General features: G+C 46.7%; 1 protein-coding gene across 1 annotated transcript in view; it reads right to left on the reverse strand.

The window, feature by feature from the left end:
* GLRA1 (glycine receptor alpha 1) overlaps positions 1 to 25,731 on the reverse strand; it is a 51,448-nt gene that overhangs the window by 2,466 nt on the left and 23,251 nt on the right. Inside the window, exons 4-8 of the mRNA XM_045079434.1 lie at positions 20,925 to 21,148; positions 18,119 to 18,201; positions 16,403 to 16,540; positions 14,375 to 14,589; positions 4,271 to 4,417 (exon numbers count right to left, since the gene is read on the reverse strand). Of these exons, the coding sequence (XP_044935369.1) occupies positions 4,271 to 4,417; positions 14,375 to 14,589; positions 16,403 to 16,540; positions 18,119 to 18,201; positions 20,925 to 21,148 (807 nt within the window). The remainder of the gene's footprint in view (positions 1 to 4,270; positions 4,418 to 14,374; positions 14,590 to 16,402; positions 16,541 to 18,118; positions 18,202 to 20,924; positions 21,149 to 25,731) is intronic.

Genomic DNA, 25,731 nt, shown 5'->3' on the forward strand with positions numbered 1-25,731 from the left:
GATTTCTGGACATAAGCTCAAAGCTCAGAAAATAGTTACTGAATAAGTAAATGTTTACCAGTATATCTTCACTACTCCTAGCTTCCTTTTTCTTTTATTCTTTTTTTTTTTTTTAAATGGGGTTATTTCCTGGTACCAGGAGGATTTGAGACGTGAAAAATGCTCAAGAAATCAAGGTGCAAGGGGCGCCTGGTTGGCTCAGAGGGTTAAAGCCTCTGCTTTAGGCTTGGGTCATGGTCTCAGGGTCCTGGGATCGGGCCCTGCATCGGGCTCTCTGCTCAGCGGGGAGCCTGCTTCCTCCTCTCTCTCTCTGCCTGCCTCCCTGCCTGCTTGTGATCTCTCTCTCTGTCAAATAAAGAAATAAAATCTTAAAAAAAAAAAAAGAAATCATTGGCAAATTGTTGAATCTGGTCCAACAACCTCATTGCAGAAAGGGGGAAAGAACATGTGCTTGGCAAATACATTTCAATAAATAATTTGTCTGTGAGTAGGACAACAGTAGAGGGTTTGCGCCAGGACCAAGGAAAGGAGTTGGAGGCAACTGTTCAAATTACTGGACCCTGTGCCTGGGAGGGGGTCTGGGCCCAACACTCTTGCTTACCAGTATAAATCTGTCCTTGCTGCAGGATGGGGCGCTTGAAAATGTTTTCTTACCAGGCTCTAGTTATGCAAGGGAAGCACCCAATTAATTTTATATACAGCTTTGGGCAAATTATTCTCTGCCTTTCTCATCAATCAAACATGGGAGTAGAAGGGGGGGAGGTGTGGCCTGGAGGCCCCAACTGGTTAGATGATCATCAGTTTCACAGGGTAGCCTGGAGAAAGGAAATTCCTGAGAAATGATGAGAGAGAGGCATGCTATTCCTGTTCTCCCCAGCAGATGGCAGGAAATGAAAGCTTGGGGATGGAGCAGGGGGCAATCTGGTCGTCTCCTCTAGAACCCAGGGAGGTTGGGAGTGTGCCTGCCCAGTATGGCTCGCAGATTTCCTAATAATCTGACTAATGAGGCCGGCCAGGGAATTTGAGGACCAGAGGCTTTGTGCCCAACAAATGAGGTAACATGGGAGGATGGTGGGATTTGAGGAGCCCAGCCAAGATCACAGGCTCTGAGAAGCTCAGGCATGGAGGCAGCTCCTTTTCACTCACCATCTGGGTCTGAAAACCCCCTCTGCAAACTTCCTGCTGAAGGGAGGTTCTGCAGCCCAAGCTTATACGCTGCTGCTGTACAAGCCACATGCAGAGGGGTTTACTCCAAAGGAAGCACTGCTTTATGGTGAACCCCATCCTGTATCCTTGTAGTTTCTGACATTTGAGCCATTATCAGAGCTCTTAGGAACAAGGTCACACTGATTCAACTGCACATAAGGGGCCACGCAGGAGAAATGTGAGTGAGGAAATGAGCCAGGGCTGAAGAAATCTCTAGTCAGAAGGGACTCAGAGAATGCTTCCCCTATCTAAAGGCTCTTCCAGTGCCCCAGGATCAGGCAGGATGGGAATCCAATGGGACCAGAGAGCTGTGACTATTTGAAGATAAAAGTGTGATTTTTTTAAATGCTTGTACCTTATTCTAGATTTCTAAGACACTGCTAGTGAAATTAAAAAAGACAGTTGCATGCTGAATTTCATCTCTGGCTACTGGTTTTTGACCTCTGCCTGGAGTAAGTCTCAGCTCTTATTTTTGATCTGATAAGCAGCAGGGTTATTTTTATCTGCTTCAGGACAGAAACACTGATGAAGAGATAAGCAGCTGATGGTGTATGGTCAGTGGTAGCCATGGGACCTTGAGCACCTCCATTGCTTTTGCCACCAGCACCTCTGTGATCCTAGTAACTTGCTCCTCCTTGCTGTTGTCATTGGCATGGGAAGAGAGGACAGGATTCCCTGTATAGGGCTCTAACATGCTATGAGAGAGCCAGGTGGGAACTGAGCAGGGATATCTGATCAAATCCCATAGGGCTTTATTTACATTTCACCTGGAGAAGGTTTAGTTTTCTGCTGGTGTATAAACTGGTAGGGAGCTGGTGATGGTGGAGGCAGCCTTCGGAGGTACAGTAGGCCCACCATACTCTGTGTCTGCAAGGGCTCCATTTACATTTTAGTCTCTGCAAATAGTGCCCCCTTGAGTTGTGCAGTGCACAATCTAGTGTCCTGATGCTAGTCAAATATCATGGACATAGTCTCCCTAAGGAAGTGTCTCTTCAACAAATGTATTAACCCTCTTTTCATAGAGGAAAATGCAAAAAAGCAGCTAGCCGGTGGGAAAAGGCAAAATAATGAATTCCCAAGATTGTTATGTGTGGTCAGTTCCTTGCTTAGATTATTTTAATAGTCAAAGGCCAAGTATCCAATGGGCAGTGAGGACTAAAACTAGAAGTCTTTTGAGAAATCCTGTCTGGCTTGCTGTGCCTGAGATAGTTTTCTTTTTCAATGCAGATTTAGAAGGATGGTTATACCTGAACTCCCATGGACATCTTCTGTCTTGAAATGTCTGCCTCCTGCCTATGGTAAACTGTTAGAAGATAATTGAACCAGATTGCTGATGTTTAAGAAACTCACTGATGGAAATCTGTGCATGTGTAATCATTTGGTTCCTTGGCACTTCTGTGGCAGGAACAAAACTTAAAGCTACTTTGTAATCTGATTTAATCCTTACCACAGTCCCCCAGGGTGCCAATTTAGTCCACTTTACAGATGGAGAAACTGGGCCCAGAAAAAGGAGAGCTTGAAGTCACATACTAACCAGTGATAAAGAAACAGGGTCCATTGACATAGTACTTGGTAGCTGGGGTAGGGGGCTAGTGGAAGTAGGATGATCTAAAGCTTGTAGGACATGGTGTGTGGCAGGTATGAGGTATGGCCTGACAGGTCATAATATATGGGTTCTTGTTTGCCCTAATCTGTTGCTGGAAAAACTCCTGTGCAGGCTTTCTGACCGGAAGGGTTCCTCTGGGTTCCTAGAGCATATTCACTATGTGTCAGGCATTCTGTTAGGCACCAGAGACAGCACCAAGCAAAAGTAGGCATGGTCTCCACCTGTGTGGAGTTCATAATTCAGTGGGAGAGATAAGTACCAAACAGCTACATCGTGAATGTACAATTACAAATCAAAATGAATGTTCAGAAGGAAGGAAGCTAAGCTTTAGTAGAGCATGACCTTTGCTAGCTCATACAGCATCCTTGGGCAGATTAGAAAAATGGCATCCCTCCTTTCTAGACATAGGAATTGGAATCCTGTCCTCTGGCTGATACAGTCCGTGCCGAGGCAGGACTTAGAGAAGAGTGCCTCACTGGCAAGGGGGCCTGTGTAGGATACAGTCTGCATGGCCATACTTGACAGCTGTGCATGAGAACCTCACTACAGGACCTCTCCCTCCACCCAGGTATCAGGGAAGATGCCTCAGCTGAGAATCAGAAAATGAGTGGTTGGTTAACACTAAACAAATTTCACTGGGAAGGCATTCCAGGAGAGAACAAGACATCTGAAGTCCTGTGTGTATGTTTGAGCAAAAGGAGAAAAAACTAGGGTGGTTGGTGCTCAGAGAGCAAAGGAGAAAGTGGTGTGGAGATGAGGTTGGAAAGAAAAGCAAATTCTCTGATCTCCAGGGGAGAAGTCTTTGGGGGAAATATTTACAGACCTAGGTGTGCAACCAGTTTGTTCCCACAGATGGCACTCTCCCCAGTGGCCTTTGCTGGTTGGAGCACAGCCTCTGAGTTAACAGATGTTGGTGACTTCGTATAGATGGTTGGCCAAGTAGTTCTTTATTCACACCCTCATAAAGCGAGAGAATTCACTCTGCAGGAGCATCTTGCATGATGCTCTTCTCTTGGAAGTGGGAAGCAAAGGCCTGGCTCTGGGCATTCTACCCAAAGATCTTACCTTTTGTGACGTACTTCCTTTCTGGAACCAAACCCTTGGAAATAATGCAGCCTTGCAGAAAACACCAATAACCACCTTTCAGCCTGCCAAGCTTCCAGGTCACAGCTAGTTATTATGGTAGCCCATCAGTGTTTGCTCCATCAGTTCTGTCTTCAGGTATAACCTGATCATTTCTATAAGTGTCATGGTTGGAAGAGTTCCTGCCTACAGACCCAACAAGGCATTATTTGTGGGAGAGGAAGTTAGGAGTTCTAGGACTTCATCCCTATTTTATGTCTGCCTTACCCACTGAGAAGGACGGTCCACAGAAACAAATATCACAATACAAGGCTGCCTGGATCTCTTCTGTTTACCCCCCGCTGTCCCTCCCTGGGTAGCGATCCAAAGGCCTACCTTGTGATGTCTTCGCTTCCTCCTGAATCGGAGCAGCTCTTTGTGCTGCCGAGACACAAAGTTGACAGCAGCATACTCCAGTAGGGCTGAGAACACGAAGAGCAGGCACACTGCCATCCAAATGTCAATGGCTTTCACATAGGACACCTGGAGTGGGGGAGAGGAAGAGCGCAGGGGCGTGAGGGCAGGGGAGAATGAAATAGTTCAATATTTCTGCTCCTCAGTAACTTCCCCATCACCCACTGCTATTCATTCCTCAGCTGGGGTATTAGGAAAGTGCAGAGGAAAACAAAAAAAATGCACCAAGAAGACTATACAAAACACTGGAGAAAATAAGAATATGGTACTTAGAAGAGTAGCAAGGAGAGGGGGCATCGTTGAGTAAACAGAATGTTGTGCTTAGTCTAAGGGTGATAGGGAGTGATGTACCTAACACTGTAAGTAAACAGAGGATGTTAACAAAAGTAGCAACGTAAGATTTTAAAAACTCTCTTCGCTGTAAGAACAATGAGGACAACAGCAAAAATGGTCAGAAGCTCTGTTAACCAAAGGCTAACAGCAATCATGAAAGCATTTACTTAAAAAGTCAACTGAGGGTGCCTGGGTGGCTCAGTGGATTAAAGTCTCTGCCTTTGGCTCAGGTCATGATCCCAGGGTCCTGGGATCGAGTCCCACATCGGGCTCTCTGCTCAGCAGGGAGCCTGCTTCCTCCTCTCCCTCTGCCTGCCTCTCTGCCTACTTGTAATCTCTGTCAAATAAATAATCTCTGTCTGTCAAATAAAATCTTAAAAAAAAAAAAAAGTCAGCTGGATGCCAGTAAGAGCATCAAACTTTGTGGTATTAAAAACAAAAACGAAAACAAAACCTAGCTTCATTGAGATAAAATTCATATGCCATACAATTCACAAAGCTAAAGCATTTCAGTAGTCGTTAATACATTCAAGATATATGCAACCATCATCACAGTCAATTTTGGAACGTTTTCATCACCCCCAAAAGAAATCCAGAAATGACTGTTAGCCATTATTCTTTTCTCTATTCTCCCAATTTCTGTCCCCCACCACCATCCCAAGCAGCCATTAGTCTACATTCTGACTCTATAGATCCCCCATTCTGGGCATTTCCTGTGAATGGAATCATATACCATGTGGCCTCTTATGACTAGCTTCTTTCACTTAGCATAATGTGTTCAAGATTTGTTCATGTTGCAGTATATATCTGTATTTCATTCCTTTTTTTTTTTTTTTGAAGATTTATTTATTGAGGAAGCATGCAAGCAGGAGAGGAGCAGAGGGAGAGGGAGAAAATCATAAGCAGTCTCTTTGCTGAGCATGGAGTCTGCTGCAGGGCAGGATCCCATGGCACTGTGATCATGATCTGAGTTGAAAGCAAGAGTTGGGGGGCGCCTGGGTGGCTCAGTGGTTAAAGCCTCTGCCTTCGGCTCAGGTCATGATCCCAGGGTCCTGGGATGGAGCCTCATATCGGGCTCTCTGCTCAGCAGGGAGCCTGCCTCCTCCTCCTCTCTCTTTCTTCCTGACTCTCTGCCTACTTGTAGTCTGTCTGTCAAATAAATAAAAATCTAAAAAAAAAAAAAAAAGAAACCAAGAGTTGGATGCTTAAGTGACTGAGCCACCCAGGTGCCCCATATTTCATTCTTTCTTATGGCCAAATAGTATTTCATTGTATGGATATACTACCTTTTGTTGACCTAGTCATCAGTTGATGGGTGTTTGGGTTGTTTCTACCATTGGCTATTATGAATAATGTTACTGTGAACATCTTAGATGTTCACAGATTTTTGTGTGGACATATGTTTTCATTTCTGTTGGGGCCTTGTGGTGTTTTAACTTGCCAAATTCCGTTCTCCGGTCCCCACTTCTGTGCTAGCCTAGAAAACCAACAGCCTGCAAGCAGACTGAAGACCAGTAACCAGGCAGTTGGTGGATGGGGCAGAACAGAAGTGGAGCTTCTTTAAACCCCCTTTGCCAGAGAACTGTCATTATTTGGCCTGTTTTGTGGTTCGCCGAAAGACCTCACTCACAAGGAAGGCTGTCTTTATTTCACCTGCCTTGGAGCTGGGCCAGTGGAGCAGCCTTTTCCCTAGGGGCATCTGTTGAAAACAGTCAATGGCAACTCTAGAACATCAGGTCAGCCTGAGGCCTTAGGTAAAGTTGACACAAATAATAGGTTGATTAAAAAGCTTAAAACTAAAATCTAGGGGAATGAGATGTCCATAGGGAGCTTTAGGAAGCTCTGACATATTTCTGAGAATTGCTGTGTGTGCTTAGGCCTGGGTGCTACTCAGGAAAGGCCCGAGAAGGCCCCTTAGCTCTCAACTCCGCTAACCTTGACACATTGAGCAAGCTGCAAGTGAGGGGTGAGGCAACACTGTAAACTGCCTGGCTGAGTGTTGGAGGTGTGTCCTAATACATCTGTAGAGCTCTAGGAAAAGACTGGGAGATTTCTAGGTTCCATGCATTTAAGCAAATTTCTGTCCAATTTTAGCTAGCCACCCAGCTAACTGCGCAGACTTCAGTGACTCCACAAAACAAAGGATACAGAGCTTACAGAATTAGTTCGCAAGAGTTATTAAACAAACAAACAAACAAACAAACAAAAAAACAACAACAACAAATCTTGAGGAGGGAGAATCTGACTTCCAGAGATGCCACATTACATTATGTAAAACGTGTAATTTTCAACCAAAAATTATAAGCTATGCAATGACATAAAGGATGGGCCTGCAACGGAGTAAGTGTTTGTGTCCCTGCCACCCCCTTCCTTGGCTGAAATCCTAATTCCAGTGTGATGGTATTTGGAGGTGGGGTAGTTGGGATGTAATTAGATTTTAAGAGTGGAACCCTCTTGAAGGAATTAGCACCTTTATAAGAAGAGGCCAGCTACCTGGCTAACTCTCTTTCTACCCTGTAAGCATATAAGAAGAAGTTGGTAATTTGCAGCTGGAAGAGGGTCCTCACCAGAACCCTACTATGCTTCACCTCATCTCAGACTTCCAGTCTCCAGAACTGTGAAAAATAGATTTCTTTTATTTATAAGCCACCCGACCTCTGGTTACTTGGTTATAGCAGCCCAAATTCACTAAGACAGGCCCATATATAGAAGAAAAAAAAAAAAGCATTCCAAAGAAGCTTCCCCTGAGGAGGCCCAGATGTTGGACTTGATAAGGCTTTATTTTTTTGTTTTCGGATTTTTATTTTTTAAATTATTTTATTATCATTATTTTTTTAAAGATTTTAGTTATTTGTCAGAGAGAGATATATAGAGCAAAAGCAGGGGGAACAGCAGGCAGAGGGAGAAGCAGGCTCCCTGCTGAGCAAGGAACCCCATGAGGGACTCTATCCCAGGACCCTGGGATCATGTCCTGAGCTGAAGACAGATGCTTAACAACTGAGCCACCCAGGTGTTCCTTAATAAGGGCTTTAAATCAATATCAATTATTTTAAATGTTTTTAAAGAATTAAAGGAGACCTGCCTGTATAAACAACCAAAGGAAATGATGAGAACAAAGTCTCACCAAACTGAACCTAAGAAAGGAATGATAAAAAGAATAAAATAGAAATTTTGGAGTTGAAAAATAACTGAAGAGTTCACTAGAGAGGATAAATAGCATATTTGAGCAGACAGAAGAAAGAATCTGTGAAGTTAAAGAAGAATCAGTGAACTTGAGATTATCTTGTCAGAGGAACAGAATGAAGAAAAATGAACAGGGCCTCAGAGACCTGTGGGGAACTATCAAGTACACAAATATATGCTTAGTGAGTGTGCCTGAAGGAGAGGAGAGAAAAAAGCAGAAAGGGTAGTTGAAGAAATAATGGCCAAAATTTTTCCAGATTTGAAGAAAGACGCTAATGTACACACCTAAGAAGTTCATGAACTCCAAGCAATGCAAAAGAGCTCCACACCTACACACTTCATAATCAGACTGTCAGAAGACAAAGAGAGAATCTTAAAAGCTGAAAGAGAGAAGCAACCCATCATGTACCAGGGATCCTCAATAAGAATGACAACTGATTTGTCATTGGATTGATTATATATTTTAAAATGAGGGGTGGGTAGAGATTATTAAATCCTAAGGAGAGGGCCTGTGGCCATATAGAATGGTAGTGTGATTGTGAGGAGTGAGGTTTTGAGAATCCAAGCAGTCTAATACAAATGGCCAACAGACACATGAAAAAGTGCTCCATATCACTCGGCATCAGGGAAACACAAAACCACAACGAGATACCACCTCACTCCTGTCAGAAAGGCTAAAATTAACAAGTCAGGAAATGACAGATGTTGGCAAGTATGTGGAGAAAGGGGAACCCTCCTACACTGTTGGTGGGAATGAAAGCTGGTACAGCCACTCTGGAAAACAGCAGGGAGATTCCTCAGAAAGTTGAAAATAGAGCTACCTTATGACCCAGCAATCGTACTACTGGGTATTTATCCTAAAGATACAAAAATAATGATTCAAAGGGGCACCTGCACCCTAATATTTTTATCAGCACTATCAATAATGGCCAAACTATGGAAAGAGCCCAAATGTCCACCAACTGATGAATGGATAAAGAATATGTGGTACACACACACACACACACACACACACACACAGGAATATTACTCAGCCATCAAAAAGAATGAAATCTTGCCATTGGTAATGATGTGGATGGAACTAGAGGGTATTATGCTAAGCAAAATAAGTCAGAGAAAGACAAGTACCATATGATTTCACTCATATGTGGAATTTAAGAAAACAGAGGAACATAGAGGAAGAGAGGGAAACATAAAATAAAAAGATAGAGAGGCAAACCATAAGAGACTCTAAACTATAAAGAATAGACTGACAGTTGCTGGCAGGAGGTGGGTGAGGGGAATGGGTTAAATGGATGTTGGGCATTAAGGAGGGCGTTTCAATGAGCAATGGCTGTTACAGTTAAGTGATGAAACACTAACTTCTACTCCTGAAACCAGTACTACACTATATGTTAACTAACTTGAATTTAAATAAAATCTTGGAAGGAAAAAAAAAATAAACCAAGCAGTCTAGAAGGCAGAGGGATGGCTTATGTAAATGAGAAGACATCATGTGTTTATGGAATGGAAGACTTGATATCATTAATATGGTGACACTCTCCAAACTCATTAACAGACTCAGACTCAGTGCATTTTCACTCTAACTTCCTTTTTTATTGTTGTTGTAGAAATTGACAAACGAAACTTTAAATTCATATTCAGGTTCGAATAGAAATGCCAGGGACCCAGAATAGCCCAATCAATCTTTAAAAAGAACAAAGTTGGAGGACTCATACTTTCCAATTTTAAAACTTACTTCAAAGCAACAGTAATCAAGAGTGTGGTACCGACATAAGAGTAAATGTGTAGATCAGTGGAACAGAACTGAGAGTCTAGAAATAATCCCATACGTTTGTGGCCAATTGATTTTTGACAAGGTTGTAAATTCAATGCTGGAGAAGGGTGGTCCTCTCAACCAGTGGTGCTGCCTTAACAGCATCCACATGCAAAAGAATGCTATCCTTCCCTTATACGGTATGCGAAATGCAAAATGGGTCAAAGCCCAGGTTTAGGGCTAAACCACAAAACTCTTAGAAAAGAATATAGGTATACTTTTTTGTGACTTTGGATTAAGCATTAGTTTTATAACTATGATACCAAAGGCCGAGCAACAAAAGAAAAAATAGATAAATTTTACTTCATCAAAATTAAAAACTTTTGTGTATTAAAGGACACTATCAATCAAGATAGCCCACAAAATGGGAGGAAATATTTGTAAATCTTATCTTTGATAAGGGATTAAAATCCACAATGCACAAAGAACTATTACAACTCACCAATAAAAAGAGAAATACTTTTATTATAAATTGGGCAAAAAATTTGAAGGCACATTTCTCCAAAAAAGTCACAGAAATGGCTAATAAGCACATGAAAAGAATGCTCAACACTACCAATCACTAAGAAAATACAAACCCAAACCACAGTGAGATAGATACTACTTCACATCCACTAAGATGTTTATAATCAAAAAGACATCAGATGAGAAGCAGCGTTGGTGAGGAAGTGGAAAAATTGGAAACCCAGTGAGATTATGAAGTGATGGAAAACAGTTTGTCAGTTCCTCACAAAGTTAAGCATATAGTTACCATATGACCCAACAATTTCACTCTTTGGTAAATACCTATGAGAGTTGAAAGCATATGTGCACACAAAAACTTGTACAGAGATGTTCATAGCAGTGTTATTTAAAATAGCCAAAAAGTGGAAATAACCCCAATGTCCCTCAACTGGTGAATAGATGAACAAATTGTGATAGACCCATGCAATGGAAATACTAATCAGCCACAAATGGGAATGAAGTATTGATATAGTGTATACCACAGGTGAATCTTAAAACCATTATGCTAAACAAAAGTGCGCCTATTATATGATTCCATTTATATGAGCTATGCAGAAGCAGCAAGTTCACGGAGGTGAAAAGTAGAGTAGGAGTTGCCAGAGGCTGGACAGAGTAGGGAATGTGGAATGACTGTTGATGAGTTATGGGGCTTTCTTTTCGGGGTGATGAAAATGTCCTGGAATTAGACAGTGGTGAGTGTGTGCAACTTTGCAAATATTATTACCTGCTACTGAATTTTATACTTTAAAAAAAGTGAATGGAGAAGAATGTGAGCTTGAATATTAGTAGCATATGGAGCCAAATACTGAGTCTGGCATTACCCATGAGTGGAGCAGAGTGTTGTCTGGCATCAGTCGTAAGCGAAAGAGAATGTGACACCAACTCTTAGTAGACAGTGGAGGAGGTTGTTGACTCTAACATCAGGAAAAGGAAGCAGGTACACCTGCTGTTACAATTGCACAGAGCAGGATGTGTTGTCAGGTGATAACAGTAGGTAGAATTTGGTCTCAAGCATTTATAGTGAATCCAGCAGAATGCAAAGTCTTAGTGTTCATAGTGCAAAAGGCAGATTATTGAGTTTTGTGTAAGAGTGAATAGAGGAGAGAGTGGTGTCGAGTGTTGATGGCAGATGAAACCGAATGTCATCTCTCACATTAAAAGCTAATGGAATGTGAAATATCATGAAAATAAAAAACAGTGGAGAGACTCTTCTAGATTAAAAGAGTAACCATATACAGGGATGCCTGGGTGGCTCAGTTGGTTAAGTGGCTGACTTTTGCTTAGGTCATGATCCCAGGGTCTAGGGATGGAGCCCTGCATGGGACTCTCTGCTCAGTGGGGAGCCTGCCTCTCTCTCTCTCTCTCTCCCTCTGCAGCTCCCCCTGCTTGCGTGCATGTGCTCTCAAATAAATAAATAAAATCTTTTTTTTTTTAAAGAGTTTATTTATTTATTTGACAGAGAGAGATCACAGTAGGAGAGAGGAAGGGAAGAGATCACAGAGAGAGAGGAAGGGAAGCAGGCCCCCCGCTGAGCAGAGAGCCTGATGTGGGACTCGATCCCAGGACCCTGAGATCATGACCCGAGCCGAAGGCAGCGGCCCAACCCACTGAGCCACTCAGGCACCCAAAATAAATAAAATCTTTAAAAAAGTTTTGAAAATAAAAGAGTAGCCATATATAGTATGAATCTTGATTGGATCCTTGATTGGATCCCTTGCCATATTTACTGATGATGTTTTTTGACATTGGGAAAACATGAAGTTTTTGTATTAGATGATATTATGGAATTACTTCTACTTCAATAATTATTGATATAAAATTGATATATAATAAATAAATAGAATTGATGTAAATATAATTATTATTGAATGTTAATTTATTTGGATAAATATCATTGGGGTCCTTCTTCCTTCTTTAGAGATGGCTTATCATGATGTCTGTAACCATCAAATGATTCAACAAAAATTGTGTCTATCTACTACCTACCTACTTAGCTACCCATCTACCTACCCACCTACTTATCTTTATATAGAACTAAAGTGAATGTGGCAAGATGATTAACAGTTGGAATCCAGGTGAAGGATGTTAGAGTGATCATTGTATATTCTTCCAACTTTCCTATATCAAAGCAGAATGTTGAATGAGGCCTTAATTGGAAATGGTACAGAATGTGGGATTTAGCATAAGGCTCAAGGGAGCCGAATATGGAGTCTGGCGTTAACAGTAGGCTGAATGTTGTGTCTGTTGGTGAGTGATGAAAGCAGAATGGGGCTCAGACGGTAGTAGTGAGCGTAGTAGAATGCGGGGCCTAGAATTAAAAGAGAGTAGAGCAGAATGAGGCATCAAGCATTCACAGTGAAGGCAGCAGAATGTTGTACCTCACGTATAGGTGAATGGAGGAGTAGGGGGTGTCTGGCATTAATAGTAAATGAAGCAGAACATCGTGTCTGGTGTTAAAAGTGAATTAAGCAGAATGCGAGGTCTGGTGTTAACAGCGAAAGGAACAGAACGTCGCATTTATGGCAAGGGCGACTGGCGGAGAATTAGTGTCTGGTGTCGGTAATGACTGAAGTGGAATGCTGAGTCTGGTGTTTGAAGAATGGGGCAGAAATGTTGTGTCTAGCACAGAGTGAATGGAGCAGAATGTGTATCTATCTGGCTTTAATAGTGAATGGAGTGAAATGCTGTGTCTGGTGTTAGTAGTGAATGGAGCAGAGTACGGTTCAAGAGAGAATAGTGAAAGGAGCAGAACCTGGTGTGGAACGTTAGAAATGTGAAAGATGATCGAGGTGTGGGAAGAAAAGGGTTCACACACGACATTTGGGACGAGGCTGCTATCTTGCAAAGGAGCTGCTTGCGAGCCTGGCCCTTGATTGAGAGAAGGGAACCTGGATTTTGGGAATGTTCCCGCTTTCCCTAAGCGATAAGGATGCCTCACTGTGCCTAGACCGCCCATACAAACAACAGGGACTGTGCCAAGTGTTTGCTTTCCTCCTGGGAGTCTGGAGTTTTGGTGTGGGCCAGGTGGAAGGGGCCTGTGTGGCCAGCGCCCAGTAAAAATCATCCATACTGAATCTTAAATGAACCTCAAAACAATGTCTCTATCTCCCTGGCCAGAAACATCCCACACCTGTGACTGCCTTTTTATTGTTAGGGTAGGAATGCGCTCTGTGTGGTCCTGCCCTGAGGGGCTGGGGGTAGAAAACAAGGAAGGCTGCAGATGGCTTCCTCCAGACCCTGCCTTTTTCCTTTATCACCTAGCTGTGTATTCTTTTAAAAAAATTTTTTTTATTTTTTAATTTTTTTAGAGATTTTTATTATTTTTTTCAAGGATTTCTTTATTCATCTTAGAGAGAAAGAGAGAGAGAGAGTGGAGCAAGGAGCAGAGGGAGAGGAGGAAGCAGACCCACGCTGAGCCGGTAGCCCAATGTGGGGCTCCACCCCAAGATCCTGAAATCTTGCCCTGGGTGAAATCAAGAGTCCCATGCTCCACCAATGGGGGCCCCCAGATGTCCCCGAGCTGTGTGTCCTTAACGCAACGCTATAAAAATATCTTAGCTGTGGGGCACCTGGGTGGCTCAGTGGGTTAAGGCTCTGCCTTCAGCTCAGGTCATGATCTCAGGGTCCTGGGATCGAGTCCCGCATTGGGCTCTCTGCTCTGCAGGGAGCCTGCTTCCTCCTCTCTCTCTCTCTCTCTGCTTGCCTCTCTGCCCACTTGTGATCTCTCTCTGTCAAATAAATAAAATCTTAAAAAAAAAAAAAAGAAATCTTAGCAGTGAGAACAATGCTATGCTGAGCCCTGTGAGTCGTATCAAATCTCTGAACGTGGGGGTGGTCTTGGAGACCCTCCACCACAAAACATCGACTGTCAACGGTGCAAGGAGCAGGAGGTTGTGTTTAGCACTAAAAGTGAATGGAGGAGGAGGTAGAGTTGAGTGTGAATGACACATGAGCAGGATGCGTGTGGAGTGCTGGTAGAGAACAGAGCAAACCGTGGGGTTTGGAAACTGTGCGCAACACAGGGTCCAGTCTGGAGGAGAGCTCTGATGCCCCAGAATGCTGGATCCTGCCAAGGACGGCCGGTGAAGAAACAGTGACTAATTCCTCGTGCTCCCTTCATCTCAGGCAGGGTAGAGAGATGGGAGTCCTTCTCTGTCCAGGTGTTTTGTGCTCTGGGCAGTAGGACTTACCTTGGGCAGGGATGCTCGGGAGCCAGAGCTCTGGGTGGTCATGGTGAGCACGGTGGTGATGCCCAGGCCCACGCGGGCTGGGGCGGCGTCCATGTTGATCCAGAAGGAGATCCATGAGAGGATGACGATGAGCAGGCTGGGAATGTACATCTGGATCAGGTAGTAGCCCATCTGTCGCTCCAGGTGGAACCGGGCCTCGATGCAGGTGAATTTACCTGCGAGAAGTTACGGTGAGAAGCTGAGTGTTCTCGGGAGGTCGGAACAGCCTCAGCTGGAGGCCTGGGTCAGCCTCACACTAGCTGTGTCCTGAGGCAAGCGCCGGAATCTGTGGGTCTCCATTCCCTCCTCTGTGGTAAATTAGGGGTGATGAGGGCGATGGTGCCCACCTCCTGTGGTCACCTGTGTGTTACTGTGCACTCCTCACACCTGTTGTGCTCACACCTGTGCTCAGGGGCCGTCACCCTTACCAGCCCTGTTTTGTTGCTAAGAGTGGGCCTCCGTGGACCTGTCCTTAGCCTTCCCCCAGGTACTGTCCCCAAACATGACTCGAGCCTGTTCCTTCCTGTTGTAAAAACGTACTTCCTTCCTCATACAGAAAAGTCCCCATTATCTACGGGGACAAGCTCGAACTTCTCAGCCTGCTCTTCGTAGCCATGCTCTGGCCTGTTTTTCCGTCCCACTTCCCGTCTTTCCTCACCCTCATCGTGACCCCTTCCACTCTACCCTGGCCTTGGGAACTTTGACCCTTCTGAGCTTTGGCCCCCACCGATCCCACTGCCTGGGAGCCAGGCTTCTTCCCTACAACCGGCGGAAGGACCTTCCTACTCCCCACCCCGCTTCTGGTCATGCGGTCATCTAGCCTTAGGGCAGAAGGCAGCGAGGGCGGAGGCACCTCCGTCTGTCTGTCCTCTGCACTGGACTGCGGGCAGCTGGTCTCCCCCCAACTCTGTGCTTGCCTGGAGCCGGTCGGGGCCCCGCATCCTCTCCCCCCGTCGGATCCACAGGGCCTAGCGCAGAACTCCGCTCTCACCCAAGTGGGAACAGGGAAGAGCAAATGAGATAATGAATGAGAAAACGCCGTGTGACCAGTTTCGGGCTGTGGTGTGCGAGGCAGTGGGACTCCGTGAGTCACTGCTGTCACGGCTGCTAATGGGAGTATCGTCACGCCTCGGCGTGCCCAGGGACCAGGACAGTATCTCTGGAGGTGACCTGAAAAGGGGCCGCTGTGCCCAACACAGCAGAGCCCAGGCTGCCTGCCCTTGCTCTGAGAGATGAGAGCTAAGAAGAAATCTTAGAGCACACAGCAGAGCACGCAGCGATTTCTCTCAAGCCCCTGCTTCCACCGGGAAGGCCTCCTCCGCGGCCTACTTCGCGCGGCCCCTCTCCTCAGCTGGGCTCTAGCTGGCCTGACTGGAGGCCTTTCCTCCACTGCGCCTCCGCAAGCTCCTTCCCAGCCTGCGGTAGGGCAGACAAGGCTGGTCTTGGCCCAACCCCAGCTCGTTCCTGTGTCCCAGCTTCCCACCAAGGCTGGCCTGTGCCTGGGAGACAGAGAGCTGGGCGCAGCGGCCATGGGTCCTTCCCCTCTCCTGCAACTCGAAGTCTGGGGGACCCTTTCCAACTGCGCTGTCCACAGACCTCACATCACCTCTCAGCTCCCTCCTGCTGAGGCCTGAGGAGAGCAGCCTGGGTACTGCGTCCCGTCAGAAATGCCAGGTCCCCTGTGACAGACGCTGCAAGATGTCCTCATATCCACTCCCCGCTTCTGCCTTAGGGACAGGGTTCATTTTGAGCTGGGATGCTGCTACCTGGAGCAAAGACTCTTCTCTCCCGGCCCCTCTGGCAATGAGATGTGTGGCCTGAGCGTCACGTGCGTGCCCCAGGACATCCGGGGAAAAGATATCAGAGCACCACTTTCTTGGTTTCAAAGACTCTTTTCTTAAACACGGGGTGATCAACACAGAACCGTGTCCATCACGGGCATCTCAGAAGATCTGTTGAACCAGAAGTTGAACGAATGTTTGGACCTACCTGTGTTGTAATGCTTCGTGCAGTATCTCAGGTCCTTCTCCTCTTTCAGGATAAACTGCGGTAGAGTTAGTCCATCTGCCACCTGCACAGCTCCCTGCTCCTGCCACTCGAAGATCAGGTCATTCATGGTATAGCCAACTGGGGTGGGGGACCAGAAGAAGCAGCCGTCACCACCCAGAAGCATTCATTTGCAGCGGGTCGGAGCTGGTTTGGGTTAGAGACTGAGAGGCATCAGGCCCGAGAGGGAATGCATGGGACCACGTTGCCTCTCCACCACCCCCTCCCCATTCTTCTTCCACCCTCCCCTCACCTCCCCTGCAGCTGAGGAGGTTAAAACTGGTCTAATTGTTTACATCGACCCCCTGCCTTCTACCTCGCTTGTCCCTTCGCCTCCACTTCTTACCCCTGTGGTCCTCGGCAGCTCACATCGGCTATGGGGCCTGTGTGCCAACCTTGCACGCTCCCTCCTCTGCTCACAGCACCTTTCCCTGGGGGAATGACTCTATAAAGCTGTTGGGGGACTGTCAGCCGGGGGCCGAGGTGTTAGGTAATGACACAATTAGTAGACCCGTCAGATGCTCTGTCCCAGGACTTGAATCTTTTCTTTTCTTTTTTTTTTTTTTTAAAGATTTTATTTATTTATTTGACAGACAGAGATCACAAGTAGGCAGAGAGGCAGGCAGAGAGAGAGGAAGGGAAGCAGGCTCCCCGCTGAGCAGAGAGCCCGATGCGGGACTCGATCCCAGGACCCCGAGATCATGACCTGAGCCGAAGGCAGTGGCTTAACCCACTGAGCCACCCAGGCGCCCCAGGACTTGAATCAAGCAACAGAAGGTCAGAGTTGGCTGGTGCCAGGTGCCCTCAGAGGTGGTGTTCCACCTAAGTCTGCTTCCTAAATTCTCTGCCCTGGTTTCTGTACGTCTTTCAAGCCCATGAGGAAGCCCTGTCCTTCCATTGAATTCCACCTTTTTTTTTTTTTTTTTTTAAGGAAGTTTATGTATTTGACAGAGAGAGACACAGTGAGAGAGAGAACACAAGCAGGGGGAGTGCAAGAGGGAGAAGCAGGCTTCCCGCTGAGCACGGAGCCAGAAGCAGGGCTTGATCCCAGGACCCTGGGATCATGACTGGAGCCACCCAGTCACCCTCAATTCTACCTTTTAAATTAGATTGGTTTCCGTTTGCAGTCTAAGAGGTCGGCTCCCTCCTCCTGTAGGTTCCCTTGTGACCTGCGACATAAAGCCCTCTCCAGTGCCCCCTCTCTTTCCCAAGCAGAAGGAAGCATTCTTTCTGCCCGGAGGCCACAGTGTTCAGCCTTCCAACAACACACTTACCACTTGCTGCCCTGTGTTAGAGTTCTTTGTGCCGCCAGCTGTCTATGTGTCCCCAGCTGCAGGGAGCAGCCCTGTGAGTTCAGGGACCCTGACTTATTCGAGCTCTTTCTCTTCCATTCCTGGAAAGTGTATCCACAAGGGACATGGAAGAGTGTCTCTTGGGAGAATACTGCTGACTCCGAAGCTGGGCCTCAGCCAGCCAGTAAGGGGGGCTTAGATTTCTAATGCATTTTCTAAAGCGGAGCCCCCCGTCTGGTATTTTGGGCTAGGACAGTTATCTCTTGGGGCCCAGCAGTTAGCTGCTGTTGCCGTATGGGAATTTCTGCAAGTCCCCTGGGTAAAGGGGAGTCCGGCTCTTTCTAAAGCCCTCATGCAAGTGACTCACAGCTTTCCAGTTGCATGATGCACGTCTGGACGTCCATGGGGAAATTCTTCAAGTCCATGGGGCAGGCCAGTGTTAGTGTGATTCTGAGAAGAGAAGGGAGTTGAATGATGCTAGAGCCACACACGGGGGAAGCTGTGCCTCCATTCCAGTTATTACCAGGAAATCAGTTATCTTGGAGAGGTCAAGGAGGTCAGGGAACTAGTGTGTATTGAGATAATATATGTGTATTTCTACATTCCAGATATGGAAATGGAGGCTCAGAGAGATACAGAATGTTGCCTAAAGTCACATAGTCAGTGGAACTTGTGGGTTTCTGTGGAGTCTGTCTGGCTTCTAAACATCTTGCCCTCAGCCATGGCCTGAAGGCCTGGAGGCCAGGTGCTGCCCTGATCCCTGCTCTTCCGTGGAGGCTCAATTCCAAGTCGAGCAGCCCCAAGCCTCAGGCATCCAGGGCCACCTGCAGCAGGGGCTTCGAGTGGTTCTTGGCTGCCTCCCTTCATACACTGGACTCATCAAATGCTATTTTAAAGAGGCCCTTGCCTTCTGGGTGTCCGAACAGAGCTGACTCATACCTGTGGGCTCATGCTGGGGTTAGCTGGCAAGTGGTGGGTGCCCCCAGCTTCCGCGAGAGCTGTCTATTTTGGGTTGTTTCACCCTTGCAGAGGCCGAGCCTCAGAACCAGAGGGAGTGCCCCTAACAGAAGCAAAGTGTACAGTTCAGGCTACGATGCAAGGCTTCAGCTTCAAAAGCCTTGCCCGCATCGGAGCACCTGCTCCAGAGAATAGAGAAGAAAGGCTCTCAGAGCCCAGAGAGGCTTAGATCATCAGGCCGACTCCCTCACTGGACAGCTGGAGGAAACTGAGGTCCAGGGAAGGATTGGTCGGGACTCCTGCAAGGTCACCCACTGCGTGATGACTCAAAGGCAGGATTCAAAATTATGTCTCCTGGCCATTGGATTCTGAGCTCCTGTGTTTACTGTCAGACCCTGCTTTCCTGAAAAGAGCCTCATCGGTGGTGGTCTAGTGACACTTGGCCACCGGCACCTTACTGCACGTGATGAGGGCATGGCCCCGTGTCAGCTTCTCCCCTCCAGCTCATGCCCACTGCTCTGGATTTGGGCCTCATTGAAGCACAAGGTAGAAGCAAGAGGGGGGAAAAGGGAAGGGAGAGGGAAAGTGAAGAGAAAGTGAACAGAGTTGAATTTTTGAAGATAAAAGCTCCAAAGTGGGGCAGCTGTCACACCAGGTTAATTTTCTGAAGCTGAATGACCTTGGGAGCATCACTTTCTGCTGATCTGTCCTTCTGTCATGCTGCATGGGGCTTAGCTTTGTAGAGATACCAAACCCGCCTGGCAGCAGCAAAATCCAGCAGTGTAACCTCTTCTGCCCCAGCAGGCAGGGCACCGGCGGCCGTCCTGAGCCCATCAGCCTCCCATCTGGATGTGCGCTGGCAGGACGCAGGGGGAGGAAGGCCGCGTCTGCCTCTGGCTCCTCCCAGCAGTCCCCTGCTCGGGGTCTCCTTTCCCCACTGAGGTTCTTGAGTCCCCTCTCCTACCTGGCCTGCTCTCAGGAGTCACCCTGAGTCCAGCCATATCTGAAGGTTAGAACGGCTATAGCCTCTCCTATGGGCCTGGATATTTAAAGCTCATCTCCTAATGGAAACAGAAAGATTGATTCCCCCAAAGAACTGGAGGGGGAGGAGGAGTCATTTAGGGCCAGTGTCCCTTAGAAGCTCTTTGAAATAAACACATACTCATTCATTCATCAAATGAGCGCCTATTGCATGCCGGGCACTTTCGGCTCGGCTCTCAGTGGGCATCAGATGGACACTAACAGATTGGAATCTGGGCTGTGCTACTAGGTGGCTGGTGGGAACTTTGGCAAGCTGCTTAAGTGTTCAGATCTTCACTTGTCTAATCTTCAAAATGGGCATAACAGAAATATTTCATGGAATTGTTAGGAGGATTACAAATAATATATGTAAAACACCCAGCCTAGTTAGTAAATTCTCCACGAATGCTACATATATAAGAATGTAGCACAGACATTGGTCATTTTCTCCATGACTTCGGGGAGGAAATAGGGAATTACGTGGGGAGAGTTGGCAGGAGACTCTTTTAAAGTTTGCTCCTAACCAGTATCTGTAGGATCCCTCCCAGCTGGGAAGAGGATCCTAGCTTCCTAGACTCAGTGCAAAGTTTGGGGGATGGAAGGGGTTTATGGAAGGGAGGGAGCAGCCCTGGTTTGTACCTGTGAGTAGCCTAGCAGGCCCATTTTTGTTGAGGTTGCTGGGACTTTTCCGGCTTTGTGCCTTTGCTAGTGCTACTTTTTTTTTTTTTTTTTTAAATTGTGGTAGGAACATTTAACATGAGATCTAGCCTTTTAACAAATATTCGTGTGTACAAAATAGTATTGTCAACTCTAGGCACAATGTTGAACAGTAGCTCTCTAGAACTCACTCATCTTGAGAAACTGAACACCCCTGCTGCTGAGCACTGTCTTTAAATACTCTTTTCCCTTCTTGTTTTATTGAAATGGTGGCTAAGCTTAGAGGCCCAACCTTAACCCTTCTAAGATGCTTCTTCGGTTCCCCTAGGAACCACTCACCCCTAGGACTTTGCCTGGTATGTTCTTCTTCCTCCCTGACTGTAATTTACAGAGCTGGCTCTGCACACCGTGCAAAGGTGTGGGGTTGCCCAGGCCTGTGCACCCCTGGCTGGCCCATCTCCTAGTGTCTGCTCCCAGAAGGCTAATGGGACCAGGTGCACTCTGAGGAGGACGGCAGGGTGAGCTTCTGTGGAACTCACCTGATGCTGTAGAGGACATTTCCGTTCCGGGAGATCCTCAGCAGTTTGTTGTCAGTGGTAATCTCGTGGAAGTGAGCCCCCTTCTCGTTGGCAAAGAACAGGTCGGGTTTCCAGATGGAATCCAACATGGATGGGTCCAGGTCCAGAGAGTCATCCGGGTATTCATTGTAGGCCAGCCGGGGGTCGTTCCACTGCTGCCGCAGGAAGATGTTGACCCTGTAGTCCTACAGCCAGGAGAGACAGAATAGTCAGGGTTAGGCCCCGGGAGGTCCGCTCTTGGAGGGCTCAGGGGCTTTCGTGCTCCCCAAAGTCCCTTTTGGAGAATTCGGAGTATGGCTGCATCTTATGGGGGTGAGATATAAAGTCTGTGCCTCAGGAAGAAAGTCAGGGGAGTCACCCCTGAAGATCCTGTCAGCACACTATCAAGTATATTCAGCTCTGAACTGATATTATTTAATGATACTCTTCTGAAAATTTTCAAAAATAAAGGTCCACCTGACGTAGTAAACACCTGATTTTATCCTGTTGCCATTTTGTCACGTTTGCTTTGGTTTTTGGATAAGAGAGAGCACATCACAGATAAAGCTGAAGTCCCCCTTATACTGTTTTATTTTATTTTATTTTTTAATAAAACTTGACAAATTTTTTTTTAAAGATTTTATTTATTTATTTGACAGAGAGAGATGACAAGTAGGCAGAGAGGCAGGCAGAGAGAGAGAGAGGAGGAAGCAGGCTCCCTGCCGAGCAGAGAGCCCGATGCGGGACTCAATCCCAGGACCCTGAGATCATGACCTGAGCCGAAGGCAGCGGCTTTACCCACTGAGCCACCCAGGTGCCCCAAAATTTGACAAGTTTTTAATAAAAGTTGTCTCTACTTGACAGAGAGAGAGAGAGAGAGCACAAGTAGGCAGAGAGGCAGGCAGAGAGAGAGGGGGAAGCAGGCTCCCCACTGAGCAGGGACCCCGATGCAGGACTCAATCCCAGGACTCTGGGATCATGACCGGAGCCGAAGGCAGCTGCTTACACGACTGAGCCACCCAGGCGCCCCTAAAGTCCCCTTTTATTATCGAGGCTGTCAGGGCAGTAATTCCCATGCACAGTAAAGTTCAAGTGTCACTCTTCCATAGATTGACGGAGCAAAAGGAGAGGCTAAAAGCTGCTGCCTGAGCATTCATGCTGTTCTGCTGAAGGGAACAATGAATTCCCAAGCAGTGAAGGAAGGACGGGTGAATTCTGAGGAGCTCCTGCTGGTCCTAGGGTTCATAACGCTCTGTTTCAGTCCCAGCCTCTCCAATCTTCTATCACACATGGTAATTTATTTGTTTGGGGAGGATTTTCTCTTTAATTTTTTTTTTTTTTCTAATGTAAGCTCTACACCCAATGTGGGGCTTGAACTCATTCATGCCTTCAAGATCAAGAGTCACGTGCTCTACTGACTGAGCCAGCCTGGTGCCCCTGGGGAGGAGGAATAGTTTGTGGAGTCACATCTTACTGGATTCTGAACTCAGTGCTAAGTCTATTGCTTCTCAGATGGGACTTTGATGTAGTTATTCTGCTGGGAAAAAAAAAAAGTCACAATTAAGCCAATTAGGGAATGTTGGACTAAACCAAATGCAGCTGATGTTTTACTGTGGGACTTCTTGGAGACCTTCGTATGCTAGTTATTTGTATGTATCTCCAAGAGGGGAAGTTTATTTTGGGCATTGAATTCTTGCATTTTGTGCATAATGATTGCCTTCTACTGAATATATGTTAAGAATTGCCGTCCTTGTCAAAACTCCCACCCCTCCCCTCACCTTCATTTCTCTGCCGGATGGAGAAACTGAGGTCCAGAGAGTTAAGACTGACCCAGTATCACTCTGAAAGTCAGGTCAGAGCCCAAGAGTCCTGACTCCTAGCTGAGGATTTGTTCAGTTGGTCCTAGGATTGGTGAGAGAGCCCCATTCAGCAACCGATTGCAGCCTGAGAAGCAGTTATGGTACGGGTAGGTTTCCACGCCAGGAAAGTGGATCATGAAGTTAAGAAATATTTTCATGAAGAAGTGTTTTCAGTTTTGTTAGGGAGGCATTCTTAACCTGGGATCTAGGACTCTTATGATCCTGCAAGTGGAATTTGGGATTTATTTGTGTTTTCCCAGGAAGAAGAACTTGGTTGTCTGTGCTCGACTCTCAAAAGGGTCTACAGTTCCCCAAAAGATTAATAACCTCAGTTCAAGTCTGACTCTGAATTCGGTCCTTCCAGGAATAACCTCTACACGGGAGCACCTGCTGGGACTTTCCCCGAAGGTGCTGGAGAAACAAGCCCCTGCTACATTTTCTTTCCCTTTCACTCTTTTTTTTTTTTTTTTTAAAGATTTTATTTATTTATTTGACAGGCAGAGACCACAGGTAGGCAGAGAGGCAGGCAGAGAGAGAGGAGGAAGCAGGCTCCCTGCTGAGCAGAGAGCCCGATGCGGGGCTCGATCCCAGGACCCTGGGATCATGACCTGAGCCGAAGGCAGAGGCTTTAACCCACTGAGCCACCCAGGCGCCCCTCCCTTTCACTCTTGATCTGTCATCAGCAGGGACGGACTAAAACAAAAGACCCTCCTCGCCACCCTTACCCTCACATCTGCTGGGTCCCCCTCAGTACGGGTCTCATCCTGTTTGCCTCCGGAAATATCAATAGCTTCGTAAAGTGTTCCAAGGTATTTTGTAGAATTTTCTATAATCTGATTGAAGCCTCTTCTCCCTCCAGCCCCATAGACAATGACATTTGATCTCATAATCTCATGTCTTATAAATCCCGTGGTGGAGGGAGAACTGTAGGCCAGACCTGGATGTTGATACTTCGTTTTTCCCGCTGACAGTAATGGACAGCTCCCAATCTGGCTGCCTCTGATCGGGAAATTAGAAATAGCCTCACTTTCTCTCTTGAATTTTATGTGGAGTGTGTGTGTGTGTGTGTGTGTGTGTGTGCACACGTGTGTATGCTTGTGTGAGAGCGCACAGGGCAAATCACGTCAGAGGAAACAGACTGTGAGTGGTGGTGCAGGAAAAGCCTCCAGGCCCCAAACCCCAGCTTCACTTTGAGGTTCTTGCCAGTGACATGTGAGTCCTGTTTATGCGGCTGGAAGAGAAGGAAGTGGCATTTCTTAAAATGGTCTGTTAGACACCAGGCACTGTTCTAGATGCTGTCACACACACTCAGTCTTCACAAAACCCCTGCAAGCTGGACACTCAACTTCTCGTGGTGAGGGAAAGAGCACCAAGGTTTGGAAATGTTGTGAAACTTGTCCAGGGCCCAGGGCTAGTAAGTGGCGGAGCTGGGCTCTGAAGGCACGTCAGCCCCAACCGCTGTCCCCTCCCACAGGGGCGGATAGCCAGCTGCAAGTGGGGGACACTCCGCTCCCCTCCTCACTACCTCTGTGGATTCTGCCTGCTCAGCATAAGCACTGTCTCTTGCAGGAGTGTCGATGCCCCCAGGCTTCCATGGTCTCTTCCTTTTCTGATCTCCTAGCAAAACAGAATCACTGGAAACATGTCATTTAGCACTGTGTGTGTCTTATCTTCTCTACTTGACCAAGAACAGTTTGAGAGGCTGAATCTGACCTTACTTTTCTCCTGCACCATCTCACCCACCTGCCCAGTCAATGTACCTGAGACCTACCCAATACCAGAGGGAGGAGGAGGCAAAGCCAGAAAAAGTTTGAGCAGGAAGAGCTTTCCTCATTTTAGAGTGGTGAGTCTCAGACCCAGAGAGAGAATGTGACTTCTGAGGTCACATAGCGATTCAGTAAAGGACCTACGATTGGAACCTGAATTTGCTTCTCTGGTGTTTAAAGTAATTAGGATAGATGGTCTCTAAGAGCCCTTCCAAATCAAATAGCTAATTGCTACTAGTTTAATTTTTTTCCGGCAACATTTAACTGAGCATCTACTGAGTACTAGGCACTGTTCTAGGTACTGGAGAATCTGCCAAGAGCAAGAAAGACATATTCTTGCAGCCACAGAGCCCACATGACATAGGGATAAGGCCTCCCATAGGATTAAGTACAGGGTGCCAGGGAGGTGTAGAAGACAGGCCCTCCCGCTAGACTAGGGGCTGGTGGTCAGGGAAGGCTCTAGAAGAAGTGATATTTAAGATGAGACCAAATATGGTGAGCCAAGAGAACAAGCCCTCTGGGGCAGTAGGAGCCGCATACTGGGAAGCCTAGAGGTACAGGAAGGCGTGGTCCACTCAAAGGAGCACAGGGAGATGAGTAAGGCAAGGGTGCTTGCACGGCCTTGGGCCTTGCCAACTGTCCTAAGGAATTTGGGCTTCATCCTGAGACTCCTGTGGAGCCTTTGAAGAATTTTAATGAGGAGAGGGCATTATTACATTTGCATTTGATGACTGATGTTTAAAAAATATTTTTTCTGATTATAAAAGTAAATGCATGTTGATGGTAAAAATGAGGAAGGCACATCCCTTGAAAGGAGAAAAACAAAATTAAAGCCGTAGGGTCTTGTGATGAAATGCCTAATGAAAAGCCAGAGCAGGAGACCAGGAGAATGTACCCAGTGTCCTCAGGCAGCTTGGCTGCTCCTCCCAGCAGCCCCCTACTCCGCCCCACAGCAGCTGCTGCCCAAACAAGCTGTTGCGTCGATTTTCTCCTCTCGGTTTGGGAAATAGCAGTAGGAAATGCAGTTTGGAGGCTGTCGATGTAATTGGTGTAATAGGCTGAAAGCTAAAAGCTGTTTTGCTTACTTGGCCCTATAATCACACTGGCCAGTGTTTGATACGCTGAGGGGCCTGGTTCAAGTTCAGGGGCTAGAGGAGCAACAGA

Source organism: Mustela putorius, unplaced genomic scaffold (genome assembly GCF_011764305.1).
Source record: "Mustela putorius furo isolate JIRA1106 unplaced genomic scaffold, ASM1176430v1.1 tig00000407_pilon_pilon_pilon, whole genome shotgun sequence".
Classification (NCBI taxonomy): Eukaryota; Metazoa; Chordata; class Mammalia; order Carnivora; family Mustelidae; genus Mustela; species Mustela putorius.